At 33.7% G+C, this 20,612-nt stretch overlaps 2 protein-coding genes across 2 annotated transcripts; both read right to left on the reverse strand.

The window, feature by feature from the left end:
• Positions 1-3,199: 3,199 nt before the first annotated feature.
• On the reverse strand, positions 3,200-5,689 carry LOC7457980 (probable indole-3-acetic acid-amido synthetase GH3.6). The gene is made up of 3 exons (XM_052447110.1): positions 5,299-5,689; positions 5,013-5,120; positions 3,200-4,878 (listed from the first exon to the last, which is right to left on the reverse strand). Exons 1-3 carry the CDS (start codon positions 5,586-5,588, stop codon positions 3,537-3,539), a joined length of 1,740 nt encoding a protein of 579 aa, XP_052303070.1. The 5' UTR covers positions 5,589-5,689; the 3' UTR covers positions 3,200-3,536.
• A 4,417-nt stretch (positions 5,690-10,106) lies between these two features.
• LOC7457981 (uncharacterized) lies at positions 10,107-16,666 on the reverse strand. The gene is made up of 4 exons (XM_024584602.2): positions 15,455-16,666; positions 10,953-11,160; positions 10,732-10,861; positions 10,107-10,641 (listed from the first exon to the last, which is right to left on the reverse strand). The coding sequence occupies exons 1-4, from the start codon at positions 16,342-16,344 to the stop codon at positions 10,379-10,381; spliced, it is 1,491 nt and encodes a 496-aa protein (XP_024440370.2). The 5' UTR covers positions 16,345-16,666; the 3' UTR covers positions 10,107-10,378.
• Positions 16,667-20,612: the final 3,946 nt, after the last annotated feature.

Below are 20,612 nucleotides of genomic sequence, written 5' to 3' on the forward strand. Positions count from 1 at the left end.
GCCTATCCCTGCATATTTATTCCTTGTTTTATCACTAGCTCACATTACCTTTGCTCCCAATTATGGTTGTCTAAAAGGAAACTTAATTTTTTGTTATATAATGATGCTTTTGATTCCGGAAATATTAGTCCAAACAATTGATATTGACCAACTCGTAAAACAAAAGCTAAAAGAGATAATTCGATAATCAAGATAGATCATTGTAGATTGAAGAGTGAAAACAAACTTTTCAATGTGATCTATTTATTATTATCATATTAATCAAGAACAAATTACTCCTTTAATATTTTAACATTTTAGATGCATATTGAAATGACATAAATACACTTAAAAGAAAAATAAATAAAATTGTTATACGGGAGCTTTTTTGGTTTTTTAAAGCTTTGATTGCAAAGTGAAATGATTATGTTGCCTTTAAAAGCAAAAATGTTAAAATTGACATCCAAAGACTCTTACAAATTTTCATCATAGTTTTTAGTTATAATCAACTTGAATGAAAAATAATTTAGTATTTTAACAAATATAAATATAATTAGAAAAAAATAAAAGTAAATAGACACACGCTAACAAGTGGGAGCCCTCATGCTCTTTTGACGACATGGGTCAATATATTAAGATACTTCAAGAAATGACTATGTTGCACTTCGGTCTGACAACCCATGTCAGACCCAAGTTTCTAATATAATTTGGACTAATATTTTCGGAATTAAAAGCATCATTTATAACAAAAAAAAATAAATTTCCTTTTAAACAACCATAATTGGGAGCAAAGGTCAGCTAGTAATAAAACAACAAACAAAAAGAGGACAACAATGCACTTTAGTTGTCAAGAAAGAGAAAAGAAAGAAAAAATTCAAACAAACGATCACCGACGACAATCCAATCATGATATGTCTACATGCGCTGCTTCATGTGAAAGAGAGCATGACTATGCATCTAGTTATGCGACGGATGAGCAGATTTGGTCACTAGAAAGTGTCTCACGCGCTTTCTTAATGGCGCTGAAATACCCCGAAAGGCAAAGCCTCTTTTTTTTTTGTGTTTTCTAAGGCTAAAATCGTTATTTGCTTATACTTGAAAATTGAAAAAGCATGATTGCCCTTGTGGAAGAAAGCCAAAGAAATATTTATCCACTTGTGAAAAGATGAGAAATTAAAAGTAAAATTACTATTACAATTCACAGTGAAATATTTCTTGATTTACAGTGATTTCCTCATACCATTTAGCTTTTGTTATAATTTGACATAATGGTACAATCATGATTTTGAGATTTTTTTTTAAATTTATTTTTTTTGTATTTTTGGATTGTTTTGATGTATTAATGTCAAAAATAATTTTTTAAAATAAATATTATTATAATGCATTTCTAAGTAAAAAACATTTTAAAAAGTAATTTCTACTCCACTCCCAAACAAACCCTTAGGTTTTACAATTCAATTTTTCAAACTATTTTTGTTTAGAATAATATGAAATTGATATTTTTTTTAGATTTTTTAAAAATTATTTTGATAGGTTGACATTAAAAATAAATAAAAAAATCTGAAAAAAATATTATTTTAATAAATTTATAATTGAATTTTTTATATATATATAAAAACACATTGACGGGACTTGGACAACTATTACTACTTAATTGAGAATAAGAGAGCTATGGAACTCCAGTTTTCCCTTCTTCCTTATTCATCTGTTCAGTTACCTGCCAGAACAACTCTGGTTTTTTTACTTGATTCCTTAAGAATAAAAATCGTTCCCCCAATGACGATCAAAATGAGAAAAGATTTGCTTACCCACAGGTAACCATTCTATCTCCTTCATCAGTAAAAGAAAGTGCCCAGACAGTGGAAGAGAGACTGCTGAGTGGAAATCATGCTTGATCAATTAGATTTGATCCATCATATTGCAGAGGGAGTTATTGATAAACCAACAAATAGCATGAACTAGAGCAATACAAAATTGAAGTCTATGCAAAGCTAACTATATCAGCTAAGCCTACATAATGATTAAAATATACGAAGAGCCCATCTGTGAGAGTAACACAAAAGCAAAAGGTGGGGGGAGGAAGGAAGGAAGGGGGGGAGAGGGAGAAGGGGAGAGAGAGTACTTGCTAGATTCATCCAAACCTGTATTTCTGTGAAAATATTAATGTTGTTTTCATACTTTTTAACTTATTCGAAAGCAGAAATGGAATTTTTAAAGAAGCTTATTTCAGTGGAAATAAGAGCAGAGATGAGCAATTTTACCTTGTCATAGCTAAACAAAACATCCATAGCTGGATGCCATTTAACCATTTTAAGTGTCCTTGGAAAAACCGAAACACACTCGGATTCATTCCCAGGCATTACTTCCCAAATCCAAACAGTTTTATCCCTACTACACGTCTGAAGGAGCGAACCAGATGCATTCCAAGGCACGCTTTTCACTTCATTTTCATGACCCTGAGAAGTGAAAGATCAGTCCCGGGCATGAGAAGATTTTATCAAACTCAAAAAAGGCAGCAAAAGCCAACATTTTTTTATTAATTGAAACACCTCTAAAGCAGCTACACGTTCGAAATCACCGCCATTAATTTCCCAAGTGGCAGTTGTGTCATCGAAGCTGGGCGTTGCCAACAATTTCCCAGAAGGAGACCAGGCACACGACCGAACAGTTCTAGTGTGTTTCTTCCAGAACTGCCTGATCATAAAAATCTTCCGACGGGAAAACCAACTAAATTAAACAATTTCCTAGATAACCAGGAACCCGACCCAACAGTTCTAGTATGTGTTTCAATAGGCATTAGCGCCAAACTGGCCACTCGTTTATCTGACTTGCAGCCGAAGGGAGTGGCCTGAGTTCCTCGATATTAAATTAAAAAAAATAGAAAAATAAAGTAAAAAAGAAAACCTTGCAGTGCCAAAGGCGATTGGAAGGAGTCTGCTCCAGATTGGATCAGTCATATCACCGCTACTCAAGCGAAGACAGGAGGAATATTAGAAGTTCCGGTGGCTGGATTCCAAACTAAGCTGCAAACCCTATCGGTGTGCCCTTCAAGTGTTTGAATCTCCTTCAGCTCCATATCGCCATTGCACAAATCCATGCTCAAATGTTCCAATTTTTTTTTTGAAAGAGTAGTCAAATAATTCACGACGGCGTCATTCAATTCTATTATTCTTATTTTTACTATTTTAATTAAATATTTAGAGCTGGTTTGATCCTTGCATTCCCAAGTATAAATCATATTTCTTTGTTTATTGCACTTTTCATTCTTTGTTTTTTTTTATTACAAGAGGGCAAAAGGCCCAGACCCAAAAACCAACAAGAAAGCCTAAAATTACTTGTCCCAGCCTAAACCCTATCCCAAAATTAGCCAGGCCATCTGCACAACAGATGGCCTCTCTCTATTTTGGATTTTCACTTTATTGTTTCTGTTTTACGCCACATTGGCGTTGTAGCCTCGAACCTTATTAAGTACACCCAAATTGAAAACATATTTCCATCACAAACAAAAGCCTGAAGCACAAGAGGTTTTGCTACTTCCTGACTTGTTATTTGGTTTCTTATCCATGAAATGAATCCAGGCTTATAGTCAGAACAGCAGATTCTTCCATAAAACCAACAATTTCACGATTCCTAATGATTTTTGGTGGTTTATATTGACCAGCTGGTGCCCCATTCTTGATGGCCATTTGTAATATCCCATCAAAGCTACCAGACCTTACAACAGATACCAACAAAGGGCCTATCTCTCCCCTATCCTTTTGCACCTTGTAAATTTCTCCCAAACCATTCTCAAGAGAGGAACAGCACCTCTGCAGAGCTTCAACTGATCCCTGCAACTTCTCCTCCTGTAGAAAATCACATCCCTCTCTAAATTCTATGAAAACCTTCAACCGCTTTGGACTCAACTCAAAATCTGAGAAACTTGCGAACTCCACAACTTCTGCTGCCATCGAATGCTGAAAACTCTCCATAGCAGACATCAAGTCTTTCTCAGTTATTATCTCGTAACCAGTTTTAGGAGCTCTCATCACGAACTCTACTAGCGGAGATGAATTATGAAAACCAACAACTCTCACAATGTCACCCAAACGGTATCGATACAATCCTCTGTAAGTGGTCACAGCCACCTCATACATCTTCCCTACCTTGACACCTGAAAAATCCACAGTTTCTTCACCAACAACACTGCTCTCATTCAAATCAAAGGGGAGAAATTCAAAATAGGCTGTGGTTGGAAGCATAACAAATCGGGTTGACTCTGGAGGTTGCTGGATATCCAAGTTAATACCCAGGCAACATTCTGATGCAAAATAATCTCCACCTAAAATCATTACATCTCCCGCGTAGTACTTGAGTTTGGAATAATACTGCTTCATGCTTCCAGTTGTAACAGACTTAACATAGCGAACATTAGGCCATAATTTAGACAGAATCCCACCCCAATTGCTTTCTGCACAAATTTCTCGAATTCTCCTCGACAAATCCACTTGAGGTCCACCAAGAAATTCAACAACAGATTCCTTCATTGCCGCGTCACCAATTTCCAAACTAGGAAACCCACTTTCGAGATCATCACAGAGTTTCTCCCACTTGGATTCCAGCAGTGAAAATGCTCTAATCAAGCCTGCCGCATACGCAGCACGAATCCCATCAATTATATCAAAGCTCCTAAGTGCACAGAGCAGATGGCAATACATTTGTTGCTTAATATTTGAACCAAAAACAACCTCACGAGGACTAATACAAGAAAGAGTTTGAGACCAATTGCTTCTACTCTTATTCCCTTGCAAAGGGTATGTAGAGGCAGCCATAACCTTGAATCCACCTCTTGTAGTTGGAGCATCATCCGCGTATAGAAACCAAAGGATTTTATTCACTTCAGGTCGTGGTGGAACTAAACTAAATCAATGTATCAATAATTATAACAAAAATAAAGCTTTGATTATGCATACCAATATAAAAAAACAATTTAAGAATAAGAAATTAACCAAAAAATGCAAAAACATTAATAAAATTAAAAGTAAACAACTTACTTTCGAAAAATCGCAGCGCTGCCTTGATGAGCATTATATGAGGCAGCTTTTGATAGAGCTGAATCAAAGTAAGGGATCAATTTGGGCTTCATTGTACTAGTGCCAGAGCTACAAAATTAAAATATAAATTATAATCTGATACAAGATAGGCTTCATTGTACTGGTACCAGAGCAACAAAATCAAAACATAAATTATAATCTGATACAAGATAGGTTTTTTCTTCTCCTCCTCGATTTTTTTTTTTTTTTTTTGCTATTGGGCTTGAAGAAGAAATCAAAGCAGTACCTGTAGAAGAAACAAAGGAGAGGATCAGCGGAGAGGAGGGGCTGGTGGTGATCAATGTCTCCATTGGCCAATTGATTGATGAGATGAAAATAGTCATCGTAGGAAGACAAAGGGACCTGGCTTCGAAAAGTAGCGGCATCGACGGGGGCATGACAGGCAGAGAGGTAAGGCTGAAGATAGCCAACGCTAGCTTGGTGTTGGAGGATGGAGTGGAGGGTCTGGAGCTGGTGATGTGCGGCGTTCTTGGTCAAGTCCTCAAGGTTCCGATCAAGTTCATCGTATGTCATCATCTCTTACAGCACACCAGACCAAACAACTGTTAAATGGGCAGAGAGACCGGGAGAATTTGTGAAACCAGGTTTGACTACGTTCCGCAGGTTGACCGTTGCATTATACAAACATCAATGCTAACTTTACATTATATTTTGGATAAAGTGTGCAGTTAAAACCTAAAATATAATTAAATGCTAAAATATCAGAGGATAAAAAAATTTCAGTAAAATAATATAGTTTAAAAATATCATGATTCAGAAATATAATATTTTAATAATATCACGGTTCAGAAACATGACATTTGATACATGTCGTGTTTTTGAACTGTGATATTTATAGGGAGATCGTTTTGAAAAATAATTTGATATTTGATAAAATAATTGGACTATAGCCAGCCAAAACGATCAAACCATTTTAATGTGCATATTTTATCATTCAATCTAACTACCCGTCTGACTTCTTTCACAACACCCGATTTAATAGGGGTGTTGACCTGAAAAACCTATTTCTTAGAGTCAAACAACATTATTGTATGATCTTTTGATCCATCTCTGCTTATTATCAATTCAAGCAGAATTGTTAAGGGATGTCTTGTTTTTTTTTTAATTTTTTTCACAGTAAAATGACTTTGTTACCTTTAAAAACAAATAATCATTTAGCTATGATCTAGTATCTTTTTAGGCATTTCATATTTTTTGCTACAATATAATTACTCTATTACCATTGGATTCAAATTTTCAAAAGCTTGACTTGAAGGGCTAATTTGTAATTTCAAAATGTTTTTTTTTTAATAATGCTTAGGTTTTAAGGCTAGAGTATTATTTAAAAAAATACCAAACGTTGTTGACTCATGTGTTGCAGGCATCACCTACCTTTGGGCAGCGCATGCAGCTAACTCTAGTGGTAAAAAATATTATTCCATCAAGTTATTTGATTTGTCTCGGCCTCCTCTTTCTCTTTATGTGGTGCCTGCAGTCGTTGGACCTCCGATGCATCATCAACATCTATTTTTTTCTTTTTTTTTTTCCTTCTAAAAATTAATGTTTGGCCCTCCACATTTTCATATTAGCTCTTTAAGTTATTTTTCTTTTGATATTGTCCCTCGTTTCTTGATTTTTATTTGTTTTATTTCAATTCATTTCTCAAATTTTGTTTTGTTTTCAATTGCATCCTCTTTTAATTCTTTTAATTTATCAGATTTGGTCCTTACTCTTTTGATTTTTTTTATTGAAGATTCTGAACTTGTTTTCTTTTCAATTTCACACCTACCTTGTCGCCGTTTTAAATTGTCAGCAACAACAACAACGTGATGACTAGAACTCAATGACAAGTTTTCTTTAACATAGAGAGACTGATGTAGAAGGATTTTGTTTTTAAAAAAAATTCTTAATTATTATTATGTTCTATTTAAGGTCTGTTTGGGAACGCGGTACAAACCGTGTTCCCTCAAATTTTGAAAAAAAGTTTTTGCTAAAAAATATTTTTTTATGTTTTCAAATCGTTTTAATATGCTAATATCAAAAATAATTTTTAAAAAATAAAAAAAATATTATATGATGTATTTTTAAGTGAAAAGCACTTTGAACTGCAACTATTACTACAATCCCAAACTCACCGTTAGTTTAGGAATATATTTTCTTTTTATGATTTTATTTTTTACTATTTATTTTAGGAAATCAAATATTGAGATTGATGATTTTATTTTTTATAGTTTTTTTAGGACTTTTATTACTTTTTCTTTATTTTTGGGTTTCCTAATTTATTTAGGATGGTTTTTGGGTTTATTTAAAGAGTTGTAAACTTCTCAAATAAAAAAATCATAATAAAGTTTTATCTTCAATAATAAAAATACAAATTAGAATTATTGGGTCCTACCATACTCTGGCCATTAAGTTGTTTTCTCTTGTTATTATTATATTGCTTGTGCTTTTGTCCGTGTCAATTTTTTTTAAAATATATTGATATGATAATTTTTTGGATTAATTAGGATTAACTCTTTAACTCATGACCTAGGTCACGTGCATAACTGAGTTTAATAGCTTTATTTTTAATTTTAATTATACAACAATAAAAATAGACATTCATAAAAAAAAAATGAATAGAATTATTGAAGAGAAATGTGTTTTTTAATCAAAATTATCTTTTTTGATTCATGAATTTTTTTTGTTTTCACAAAAAAAAATAATTGTTTTATTTGCAGCATGGTTCATTGAATAATCAGAAAAGGGAATCATTAAAATAAAACTTTAATGATTTGAACTAAAAAGAAAAAGAAGCATATATCTTTGGTAAAACAAATATAATTTTCTTTTTATGGTATTTATTTCTTTATCTTTAAAAAAACAAATATGTTTTTTTTATGAGGAACATTGTTTTTAAAGGAAAAAAAAATTATTACGATCTTCAAAGCAAGTTTTAATTAAAATTTTAAAAGTAATAGATCAATCATTTTTATGCACGTATATGAAAAAGAAATGAGAATAATAAATTTGAGAAAATTATATAAAAAATCTATAGTAAAAAATAAAATAAAAAAGATATTTTATTTTTATTCAATAATAATGAGAAAATTATCTCTAAAAGTTTGTACTTGAAGCTAATTTATAATTATTAAAAAAAACGATAATTTAAAAACAATGACATTGTAATTTATTATCAACATAATTTTTTAATAAATAGTAGTGACAATCAAAATATTGTTTTTTTTAATATTTAATAATTTGAAATAAGAAGAAAAACGTATCTCTTAAATATAAAGTATATTTCCTTATTAATGCATATATTTATTGTTTCAACAAAAACATGTTTTTTTTTAATTGAAAGCATTATTTCTTAAATAAAAAACTTATCATGATCTCAAAAGCAAGTTTTAATAAAAAAAATTATTAAAATAATTCCTCAATATTATGTAGGTGATTATAGGAAAAAAAATTAATTAATTTGATAAAACCATATCAAAATTGAACTTCGAGGTATCTTTTTTATAGCATATTTCAATTAAAATCAAAATAAAAAAAATAGAAAAAAATAGAAAAAGACCAGGTGTCTAGGCCTGAGCACATAACACAAAGAACGACCTAAGCACATAGCACAACATGGAAAAGCTTGGCGCGCACGGGCCTGCAAGGTTAGACATGCTCACACTCACTTATTTTTATTTTTATTTTGTTTAATAGTTCACAACATTTCATTAACGCTTTTATCTTTTTAAAAATAAATTAGACAATATGTCATTTATAGTGGTAGAGAACAATCTACTGGTTCAATTTGCAGCATCGAAGAGGTGGCTAAAAAGTCGAGCTAAGGTTTTTTTAATCTAAAAAAAATATTTTTCATTCTATTTCACCTTAAAAAACCAAATAAACACACTAAAAAGCTTGATAAACCAATTTCTAACCCTCAAACACCCTTAAATAAGTTGAAAAACATAATAATAAAAAAAAGAGTTCTTCCTTAACCTTGATTTATGTTTTTTAGTGAGATAAAAGCTCAAAAACATCTTAATGACACTTCACTCGTCAAGAGGAGCACATCAACACCAAATTTGATTTTTTTATCACTAAAATATGGCCTATCGAGTAAAAAAAAGGTTCTTCTTTAACCTTGATTTACCTTTTTCAGTGAGATGAAAGTTCAAAAACATTTTAATAACACTTCACTCGTTAATTAAGAGGAGCCCATCAACACCAAAATTAGTTTTTTTTTCCACTAAAAAAAGTGAAATTTATTACAGTAAAGTTAAACCCTCAAAATATAAGGACTAAATTTTTTAAAAATAAAAAAAATCAGAAACCAAAGTGAACTTTTTTGCACCCTATGAACAATAAAAGAAGAGGGATAGCTCTTTTTTTATATGTTAAAATTGATCTCTGTTTCAAATTTTTTTAACAAGAAAATTATAATCTTATTCCGCAAATATCAATCTAAAATTAGGGAATTTTTGACACTGTAAACACAATGAATTACACGAATAAAAAAACCCAAAATTTAAATCAAGTGATCATAACATGAAAGTATGAAATAAAAAAAAAAGGTTCGGGTCTAAAATGAATAACCAACCAAAAACCTTAAAAAAAAAAAAAAAAAAAACAGGGGACCACTCATGTGCATATATATATATATATATATATATATAGAGAGAGAGAGAGAGAGAGAGAACAATCTTTACATGCCCCCACCAAATCACTTGACTTCCTTTTTGTTTTTTCAGGATATAGTTTACAAAGCTATTCATTCAAATTAACTCCAAATTTTCTCATTCTCAGCACTATCAGACAAAAGTTTTTACTTCACCATTCTGACTGACAAACTAATTATTCTGAAGAACTCATAAATGCTAAGGTATCTCATATTTCTTTGTCAAAATACTGGTGTCTTTGTGTGAATGCGCATGGGATTCAGCTTCCGAGGTGAGGAATAGAGAGGATTATCTTAATATATTGCCTTACTTTGTTGTTCCTGGTTAATTCTTCACGGCTTCCATTGCGAGGAAAGTCATATATGGTAACATGGCAGTCAAAAGGGAAGAACCAATATAGTCTAATTTCCTTCTTATTGGAGTTTCAGCGTGGTCAATTTTCCACTACAAGCTATGCAATTAGATAGGAAGCACACCAAATACCATCTCGCTCATGAGTTTTTAACCTAGCTAATCCCAAGTTACAAGATTTACGAAGTGCATGAGAGAGCTGGCTGGAAGCGGGTCTAATATCGCCATCCCCAGCTCCTCTTTTACACCAGGAAACCAAACCAAGACTGAAATAATTTATATACCAACAAAAGAAAAGGTAAAAAAATCTGTCTTCTCTCATGTGTGTGTTTTCCATATACCTTTTGTAGGAGAACTGTTGGTTATCTTTACAACTTTCTGTTTAGGTTGCCGTTTCTTTCTAGCGACTTTTTCTTGACTGCTGCATCTTGCTTTTACGATATCAACTTTCACAATATGATGATCAGAAGTCCCTTTAGAAGAAAACACCGAGTATGACCCTGGAACAAACTTGTAGGGTGAATTTGGAGATGCCAGTATGTAATCTACTCGAGTCCCATACTTACAAGTCCCTTGCACATCTGCATATATCCAAGTAATGGCACTGTGAGCAGAAATATATATAGTTTTGATAGCGTGAAGTTAAAGTATTTAACATTCATGTTTCTTACTTTGGCCTTTAGCTAAAATGACCACTGCTTCACATTCTCCTGCATAGTCCTTAGCATCAGTGTAATGTTTACTCTTCATGAAACTCATTACTTCAACTTTTGGTGTTGGCTTTCCCATCTCCTCATAGTACTGCATAAATGAAACGAGCAATAGGAATTATATTTCAATCACATGAAGAAAGGTCATGAAACTCATTTTTCTATGACAGCAATAGGTGGACCTTTACAATGTCGGTCCACCTCTCTTCAGAGTAATCTGTTTCGTCGAGGGAATTAAGACCTCCAGCTAAGATATGAGGAGCATCACTTGATTGTATTATGGCATCTATTTGCTTCATCCGCCAGTTCTCATCGAGATGATCAAGGTGGGTGCAGTGGAAGTTGACCTCTCCTGCCTGTGGCACATCAATTGTGGCCTTAAGAACATTCCTGCAGCGTCCAAAAAAGCTCGAATGAGTTTCATAATGCCTTGTCTCTCGATCATTTTGTCAGTAAATAATAAAGCCATTAATTTAATTGTATAGCTAGCATAGCAATGTACATCTCATCTCAAGATAGATCCTGCATATCATGATTTTGTTGCAAATCATGGCTAAGATTTTGATAGATTCAAATTTAACACACCTAAAAAGTTATTTAAAGGTAATAAATTAGGTTCAAAAACTCATGGTATCGGGTAATATGTCCGGGCCCAGCTCTAATCGAATTAGTTTTGAAGAAGAACCCAGTCCTTATAAGCTCAACTTAGAGGAAGAGCTCAACGCTATAGACTCAGCTATGGAGAAGAGCCTAGCTCTCATGGCCTCAGCTACATTTTGAATCTTACTCTTCCTATACCTTCAGGTGTATAAAAATCCTCTAAGAATCCATTATATTTCTATTAACATTAATGTTGTGTAAGGGATAGTGTATAAAAAAATCTTCCAAGAGCATATCATATTTTCATTGTTTTAATATTTATGTAAAAGATATTTATCATTAATTAATATATATATATATATATATATATATATATTAAAAATATTTTTTCTCATTAATGCTATTAGGATAAAATTACATTTCAGCCACTCTTCTCCATAAAAAAAGGACTTATGGGCTATATGATACCCCCATGAATCATTGAAGCTCCAGGTTCTTAATCTCTATTATCTTCTTCATATTAACTTTAAGAGTCTCTCTCTAAAATATTATAGCTTTTTTTTTTAAAAAAAATACTTTTTTAAGCATCAAAGAATTTCTAAATTCACTAAAAGAAACTTTTTGCATGTACCAGCCACCAGCTACCTTGACTTATCAAACACTAGCCATCTTGGCTAGGAAGAATGAATCAAATTGTCAAAACCAAGAGATTAACTTATTATCTAATATATAAACATTGCCCCAAAACTACTTGGATTTTTTAGGACATTATTAATTGGTGTCGTGTGTGCGAAACCGATAAAAAAACTGTTAATTTCTTTCTAATGACATTTCCAAGTCATTCCGTGACACACATGGGTTAGAACGCTTGATAGATCTACCTGTATTCGCGAGTACTTCTACCTATTCAAACTTCCAACAGCCCATTAACCAAGTGCAACCCCTCACTCAGGTTATGTTAGCCGCTAAAGGGCAAAATCAGGCTTTGCCACCTCAGCAAGTCTTGACACCTGGTGGTTCTGCCCTTGGAAAGGATTAACTAGGGGTATTCCTAGTGCAATAACACCACTCTTTAAAAGATGGATCAAAGGGTTTACAGCCCAACAAATCACTTAGGGATATATTATCCTCAATAGAAGTAAATTTATTTTTAAATTAAAATAATCATAACTCTAATATACATTTATTATCTATAAATTTTCATAAAGAGCTTTTGAACTTCTGTATAATTTTCTTGGAAGGAGTTTTCCTTAGTACTATTGTATAATCTTCTTGGACGGACTTTTACCTAGTGCAATTGCACACTCTTCTTGAAAGAGGTTCTCCCTAGTGCGATAGCTCCACCCTCCATGATAGCTTGAGTTGTTCAACCTTAATAAAGCAACATAGCCCTTGTCTTATGGCCAAGTATATATCACCAAGACTAACTGGAACTCAGAGAACTATCACAACTCTTTAGATAGGCTCTAGGACTGTATATAATCTTCAAGGATGATCTTGAATCTCTTATTGTCAAGTATGATCTCTCTCTAGTAGGGGACTCTCACGCCCCATGTCATCTAGCCTCCTACTCTCAAAAGATACAATAACTCTTCAATGAAGGGCTTTTACACCTCGTGACAATGCTAAAGAAGTCATATACCTTTATCACTTTAATGCAACCATTCTTTAATAGGAAGCCCCCCACACCATCATCAGGTAAGCCACAGACCTCTCACTCTTCAGTGAGATATTTCTCCATTGGTGAGCTCCTAAGCCCCATATTATCACCAGAAAGGCCACAGGCCTCCCATTATAGTATGGCCTTTCTTTAGTAGGGGCTTCCATGCCTCACACCATCGACTAGAAGACCACGAGCCTTTTTCTATGACCATTAAGGGATTCGTTCCCCTCAGCCTCTTAAAATATTTTCTAAGTATAGGTTAACCCTTTTTGGATTTCTCTGTCTCTTAGAAATTTTTCAAGTAAAGGAGTAGAAATGGGTTTGTCCCCTCCATCCTTTATAAATTTTTATAAGTATGGGCGTCGACATGAGTTTCCCTCAGTATCTTAGAATATTTTCTAAGTATAAGGCTAACCCTACATGGGTTCCCTTCGGCCTCTTAGAATATTTTCTAAGTATAAAAGCTTACCCTTATTGGGTTTCTCTTAGCCTCTTAGAATATTTTCTAAGTATAGGCTAGCCCTTTATAGATTCTCCTCAATCTCTTAGAATATTTTCTAAGCATAAGGCCCCCCCTTGGGTTTCTCTTGGTCTCTTAAAAATTTTCTAAGTATAAAGGCTCACCCTCCTCAGGTTCCTCTCGGTCTCTTAAAAAATTTCTAAGTATAGGTTGACCTTTCTTGGGTTTCCCTTCGCTCCTTAGAAATTTTTCTAAATATAGGCGTAGACACAGCTGTCTCCTCCATCCTTTAGAAATTTTTCTAAGTATAGTCATAGATATGGGCCCGTCCCCTTTGCCTCTTAGAAAGTTTTCTAAGTACAAACTTCGACATGGACTCTTCTTAGAGAGTGCTTGGCAGTGTGGTAGCGGTTGCTTTTCAAATAACTTTTTGTGCCGAAATGCATGCCAATGATGTTTTTTCATTTTTTAAAAATTATTTTTGACATCAGCACATCAAAACGATCCAAAACATACAAACCATATTAAATTTTAGCAAAAAAAAATTTAAATTCTTTTTCAACCATGATATACGCCTTTGGTATAATACTCGGGGTTTCTACCCCTCTTCTCAAACTAAGAAAATTCAACAAACTCATCATACCATGTATTTTAAAAAAAAAGTCTTTACATATAAATATCACAAAAATTTGGGAGCTACTAATAAACCTAAATTTAATAGGCCTAAAAAACCCCTTGAAAGCCCAAAAATCTACGGTTTCAGACAACTTGACTAGGCCTAGCTCTAATGAGCTCAGCTTAGAGGAAGAGCGTAGCCTCCATAAGCTCATCCTAGGAGAAGAGTCCGACCCTCTTAGGCTCAACTTAAAGGAAAAACTCAGTTACATTTCGGATCTTGTTCTCCCTACACCCTTAAGTGTATAAAAGTCCTCTAAGAGTCAATTATATTTTCATCAATATTAATGTTGTGTAAGGAATAATGTATAAAAAACTTCCAAGAGTCTACTATATTTTTATCGCATTAATGTTAGGGATATGTATCTCTCGTTAATACATATGTCAGGGATATTTTTTATTATTAATGCTATTAGGACAAAATTACATCTTAGCCCCTTCTCTCCATGAAATAACAAGACTTATGGGCTATATGGTATCTCATGAATCTTTCAAGCTCCAGATTATCAATCTTCGTTCTCTACTACATATTAGCTTTAAAATTCTTTTCCTAAAAAATTATATTTTTTTTTCTAAAAACAATACTTACTTAAATATCAAAGAGTCCCTAAATTCACCAAAATAGATCTTTTATAGGTACCAGTCACCGGTCACTTTGACTTATCAAACATCAGTCACCAACCATCTTTGCTAGAAAAAATAAATTATATTACTAAAATTAAAAAATTAACTAATTATTCAAGATATAAACTTTATTCCCATATTATTCTGGTTTGTCGAGAGATTGTCTAATTAGTTAGCTTCCAATGATATCTTAATTGTGCTAATAATTGAATAAACTAGAAAAGACACAATGCAACCCTACCAATGTGGTCCTCGATAAACTCTAGATGAAACTTCCGGTGGTGATTGGTTAATAACTTTGTGAATAACTATCTGGTAAGATTTGAAAAAAATAAATTAAAGAACTGACTGCTTCACTGCAAACAGCTAATACTGAGACATTGACAGGAAAAAAAATTCTGATAAACTGGGTTTTATATATAGTCAATGACAGTAAACTAGAAAGTACTCAGCAAAGCTGAAAAAGAAAATGATTAGGAAAATGTTAAATGACAAGAATATTTTCATATCCTGAGTTCTAAATTCACTGTGTCCTTTCTAACTTTAATAAGGGATGAAACAAGAGAGAAAATCTATAAAAAGAAGAGAAAGAATAGAAGATGAAAAGGTTTACTTAAAAAGATCCTGCAATTATTGAGACTAAAGAAACAGATTAGATATACCTGAAATCAGTATCATCAAAGATCTTTTGCACTTTCCATCTCTTGATCGGCCACTTTGAGAGGATAGCATTTCCATACTCAGGAGCCCAGCTCTCAGCAAAAACATAATTCATCCCCAAAGCAGCAGCCAAATCAGAAAGAGGCTTCATTGCTTTCTCCTCCTCTGCTTTCACATCTTGCAAAGCCAAAATATCTGCATCCAGCTCTTTCAGCACTTGAAGCACTGTCCTTGTACTCCTATAACTCTCTCCATCGATCTCACCATTTCCCATATTTCTTGCCAAACTCACGCTTTGTGGCCTCATAGGAGCCTTTCCCCTCAAAATTCTACTTATATTAACACTTGAAGCACCCTCCTTTTCGTCTTCTCTGAAGCTCAATTGCCTATTTCTCAATAATGAAATCTCATTATCAGGCAAATTGATCGATACCCTTAACTTTGATTTAGCAAACTTTTGTTGCTTAGAGAGATTCTCATTACCATCGATGGAGTTTGGATGCAGGGGAGACTGCTTCAGAATACTCTTCGGCCGATCATTTGCAGACTTTGCGCGTAGCTTATTACTATTTATAGGCCTTCTAGTGTCTGCAAACTCTTCACCCTCATAGTCAACACTCGAAGGATTCTCTGTTTTAGGCACAGCAGGTGCCATTGAAAACAGGGCAGCATTAAAAGTTGCTAACTTGATTGGCTTCTCCTCACCCAATTGACCATTTGGATGGACAGCAGCAGACCCATTAATGGTGGGCTCAACTTTGATGTCATTTTGTGATTTGAAGTTTGATTTTCCAAATTTCTTTATGACAACCTTGCGCCTGGAACCACTGCCAATACGCCTCCGGAAACGAGAATAAAGGCGCCTGAGCCTTTTGTTGAGGAGTTTGAGCATTGTGGAGAAGGGGTGAGTGTTTAAGGGAAGGAAAGTTTGCCGATATTATTGTAGACAATGATACCATGAGAAAAAGGGCGTTACAGAGCTGTTTTCATTGCAAACACATGAGCTGTGTTTGTTTTTTTTTTTTGTTTTTTTTTTTGTAGAGTGGACTCGTATCTTTGTTTATACTTTACAGAGGCGGTAGAGAATAGGAGTCTTCCTTCTTGGAAATGGGTTGGTGACACTTGGCAGCAAAGTAGGGGTTAATAAGGACTCTAGGTTTTTTTTTTAAGGAGAGACAAAGATGGCCAAGTTGCCAAGCCTAACTGCTCTCCACCGAAGAGAAATGGCGGTGTTTTGGTGTTTTGTTTTTGTTTAATAATTGATGATTATTTTAGCATTAAGGGATAAGGTAATAGGAGACATTAAATAGTAGTTAGAGTTAAAAGAAAGAATCTAACAACTCCGATCCATAGCCATGCAAGTAGGAATCGTGTTTGGAACGCTACGTCACCTAGAATACGGCGTGCATAACTCCCTCTCGTCTCCTCTTCTCTCATTCCATTCCATGCTTCCTCGCGGGTCTACTTGACTGGATGGAGGAGAGAGACCCTTTTTTGGTGGGCATTCGGCAAGATAAAAGACTAGGCTAGGATTCGCAGAGACTGTGGACTTTGAAAACATGAGTTGCTGTCGTCGGCTCCTCGGCACCACCCCTTTCATTTTTACCATCTTTTCAAAGGGCCCAAACGTTTTTGTCAAAACCAGCCACCTCACAAATACTACCGGCCTGTAGCAAGTCTAATTATGGTGATTTCAGATTTATGCTGGATTCGGATTAAAGATGAATTGAGCTAGCTAGCTTTGAATTCTTAATGCAAATAAAGCAAGTTTCTCTACGTACTAAATCGTCAAAATGATTATTACTTGGTAATTTTCCGGCGACAACCTACATATATACCTGTAGAAAGACATTTCAAGGGCCATTAGAACAGGGTGATTGATCGGCCAGGGGTCCCCTCCAAGCCCCCGCTGGATGGATTGGCTTATACCTTAGCATGCACGGCAGAAATTACTAGGAATCTAAAGAAAGGAAAGCGATGATTAAATATAAAATGATAAATGGCTATACGGACGTACTTATTCTAACAAATTAATGGTGTTCAGAGGAGTAGGTGAGGTATGATTTGTTTATATCTGCTTGAATACGTGGGTCTAGCTGGATGTGCTGTCTGAAAAGAAAAAAGCAGCAGCGGAAGAAGATGAAAAAGAAGAAGATGCCAATGCACGAAAAAAAATACGTGGATTTAGCAAAATGACAGCTTTGCTTCTTCTTCTTCTTTTTCTCCCCCTATTTGTTACTGCAGGTTAGGCAAAATTTAAATCTTCTTATTAAAATTATTTTTTAATATTTTAATATGATAATATTAAAAATATTTTTTAATATATTTTCAAATAAAAAAACTATAATTTCTAAACATCACCTTGTTGCCTCCACATGGAGGCTTGTGGCTGCTGGGAACCCCTCCCATATCACTTACTGAGACATTAGATATCTAAATGACCCCATTCTCAAGTGTCAGAGAGGCCCGTGATCCAGAGAGAGATGGGTCAGCAAAGCAGGGTTGTACAGCTTTCTAATAATTATTTTTTTAAATATTTTTTATTTAAAAATATATTAAAATAATATTTTATTATTTTTAAAAAATTATTTTTAACATAATTATATAAATTGGTGTATACAGCCAACTCTTTTTTAATATATATACATGCGATAATGGTTTTTTTTAAAGAAAAAAAAATGGGAGCGCGTATTTGTTTTAGAATTTAAAAAGTGTTTTTAAAATTTTAAAATTTTTTGTTTTAAATTATTTTTTTATGATTTTAATATGTTATATTAAAAATAAATAGTATAAAATAAAAAATAATATTTTAATATATTTTAAATAAAATAACATTTTTAAAACAAAAATCTCAAATATTACCTGAGTGACCGCCACAGCTTTCAAGAAAAATTCAGTTTGTGTAATCATTGCTTGCGCAGGTATGGATTTGATGTGTCATTGACATTCTGAGGCGCATTTTCTTTGATAACAAGGGTACACTCATAGCATAAAAAAAAAAAAAAAGGGTACACTCATAGCATACAGAAAAATGAATCAATCAAACCCAAAATTGACTAAAAACAAAATCATAAGGTGATAATTTACGAACCTTTTTAAAATAAAAATTAAGTGGTTATTTTAATTAACGTGAAAAAAAAAAAAGACATGTTTTTGAGTGTTTTTGTTAAACTCGGTCACGCATGTTGGTATTAAAGAGACCTTTAGCATCAATTCCTCAGCTAGATCGAGCATTTGACTTGATATGTATAAAAATAACATAGATTATTATAAAAAAAATAGATTTGGTTTTGAAAAAAAATTTAATTTGATATCTTTTTTAAATGTTACAGCATTAACATATTGAATTAATATTGGTCAACTCAAGATAACTATAAAATTCAAAACTCAAGTTACGGAGATGACCATAATATTTTAATTTATTTGATGAGTTATTTATTTTTTTTTTCTCTCTCTTCTTGTTTAGGCCTTCAAACACAATTTTTTTTAGAGCCGTTGGAATAGTCGAGTCGTTGTCATTCTTTCAAGGTGACACATGTCAAATAAAGAGATCGATATGGCTCTAATGATCATGTCTTATTCTGTCATATCCCACATCGGTGAGTGAGGGATTAGTAGCTGGCCTTGTTAAGAGTATTGGTTGCTAACTTGTCATACGTGTTTTGGGGCGTCAGGTTCAGATATGGGCTCGCGTCACTTAGAACAAAACCGTGAGGTTGGTAAAGCTCAAAGTGGACAATACATGGCAAGTTAGGTCGGGCTATTACATTTGGTATCAGAGTCTAGTTCATTGGCTGTTTGGTTGTTCCAACGGAGTCGTCGAGCTCCTTAAGAGGGGTGGATTGTCATATCCCACATCGGCGGGTGAGGGATTGATAGCTGACCTTATTAAGAGTGATGGTTGCTAACTTGTTATACGCATTTTGGGACGTCATGCTCAGATGTGGGCTCGCGTCACCAAGAACAAAACCGTGAGGACGGTAAGACCCAAAGCGGACAATACATGACAAGCTGGGTTGGGCTGTTACATATTCTCTCTCTTTTCTTCTTCTTTTTCTCCCCTCCCGTCATTTCTTGTGGATGTCTTTTTTTTTTTAGAAAGAGAAGGGCTTTTTTTCTTCGCTTTTAATTCCAACCCCCTCATTTTTAATCGCGAGAACCTTATACTAAAATAACCACATCATAATACCAAGCCCAAATATTAACCTAACCAACCGAGAAGGAACCTAATAGGAAAAACAAGAAACTATGATCATAAACAAAACTCAAAGAATGAGAACAAGGGGGGGAGGCAAAAAAGTGATGCACATTCAATAAAACAGTAAGATACCTAGGCTAATAATCAGTATTTTTAAGAATTTTATTATTAATATTTTGAGAAGATAATACATGCATGTGAGGTTAATCTCGTTCCTAAAAGTATTTTAAATTCTAATTGTGATGCAAGTGCAAAGAAGTATCCATAAATGTGGAAGGCACAATTTTCGCTTGAGCAACGAATGTTGCTGTCTTTGGGAAAACGAAGGCGATGGTTGCTCGCAGTCCAAAACCATAATTTTAGTATTGTCGTCCGTCCCCATTTCCTGTCGCCTCAGAACAAGGCCCATCGCTTTAACTAGGCCATGGTGCGTCGACCCCACCTTCTTCTTCTTCTTCTTCTTTCATTCGTGTTTCTGGTTTTGTTTGCTCATATACTTTGAAATAAACTTGATGCTGTGGCACTCAGGAGACTACATACAAATCCCTCAATTTATTATTATTATTCTTAATTAACATATGCTAAAATGTATGTCTTGGTATTTCAATGTAGTAAGCCTTTTACAATTAGGTCCTTAAAAGTTTTTGTTTCTAATTTCATTCTATAACGATTAGTTTTAATGGGTATTAGACTTTGTGATCTATTTTAATTTGTTTTCATAGATTTATCTTACCTGAGTTTGACAAGTTGATCTAAGTTATTTTTTTAATTGATTTTTTTTCTCAACGCTATCATTCAACATTGTGTTGATTGAGAATTTGACTTTGTATTTTTTTTATTTGTTTTCTATGAGGTTATCACAGTCTTATGACCCGAGTTGCAAGTTTTGCGAGGTAGCATGCCGACTTAGGTTTTTTGGGTCATTTTTTAATTGATTTTTTTTTATATTTCATCATTCAACA

This window comes from Populus trichocarpa, chromosome 14, assembly GCF_000002775.5.
Source record: "Populus trichocarpa isolate Nisqually-1 chromosome 14, P.trichocarpa_v4.1, whole genome shotgun sequence".
Classification (NCBI taxonomy): domain Eukaryota; kingdom Viridiplantae; phylum Streptophyta; class Magnoliopsida; order Malpighiales; family Salicaceae; genus Populus; species Populus trichocarpa.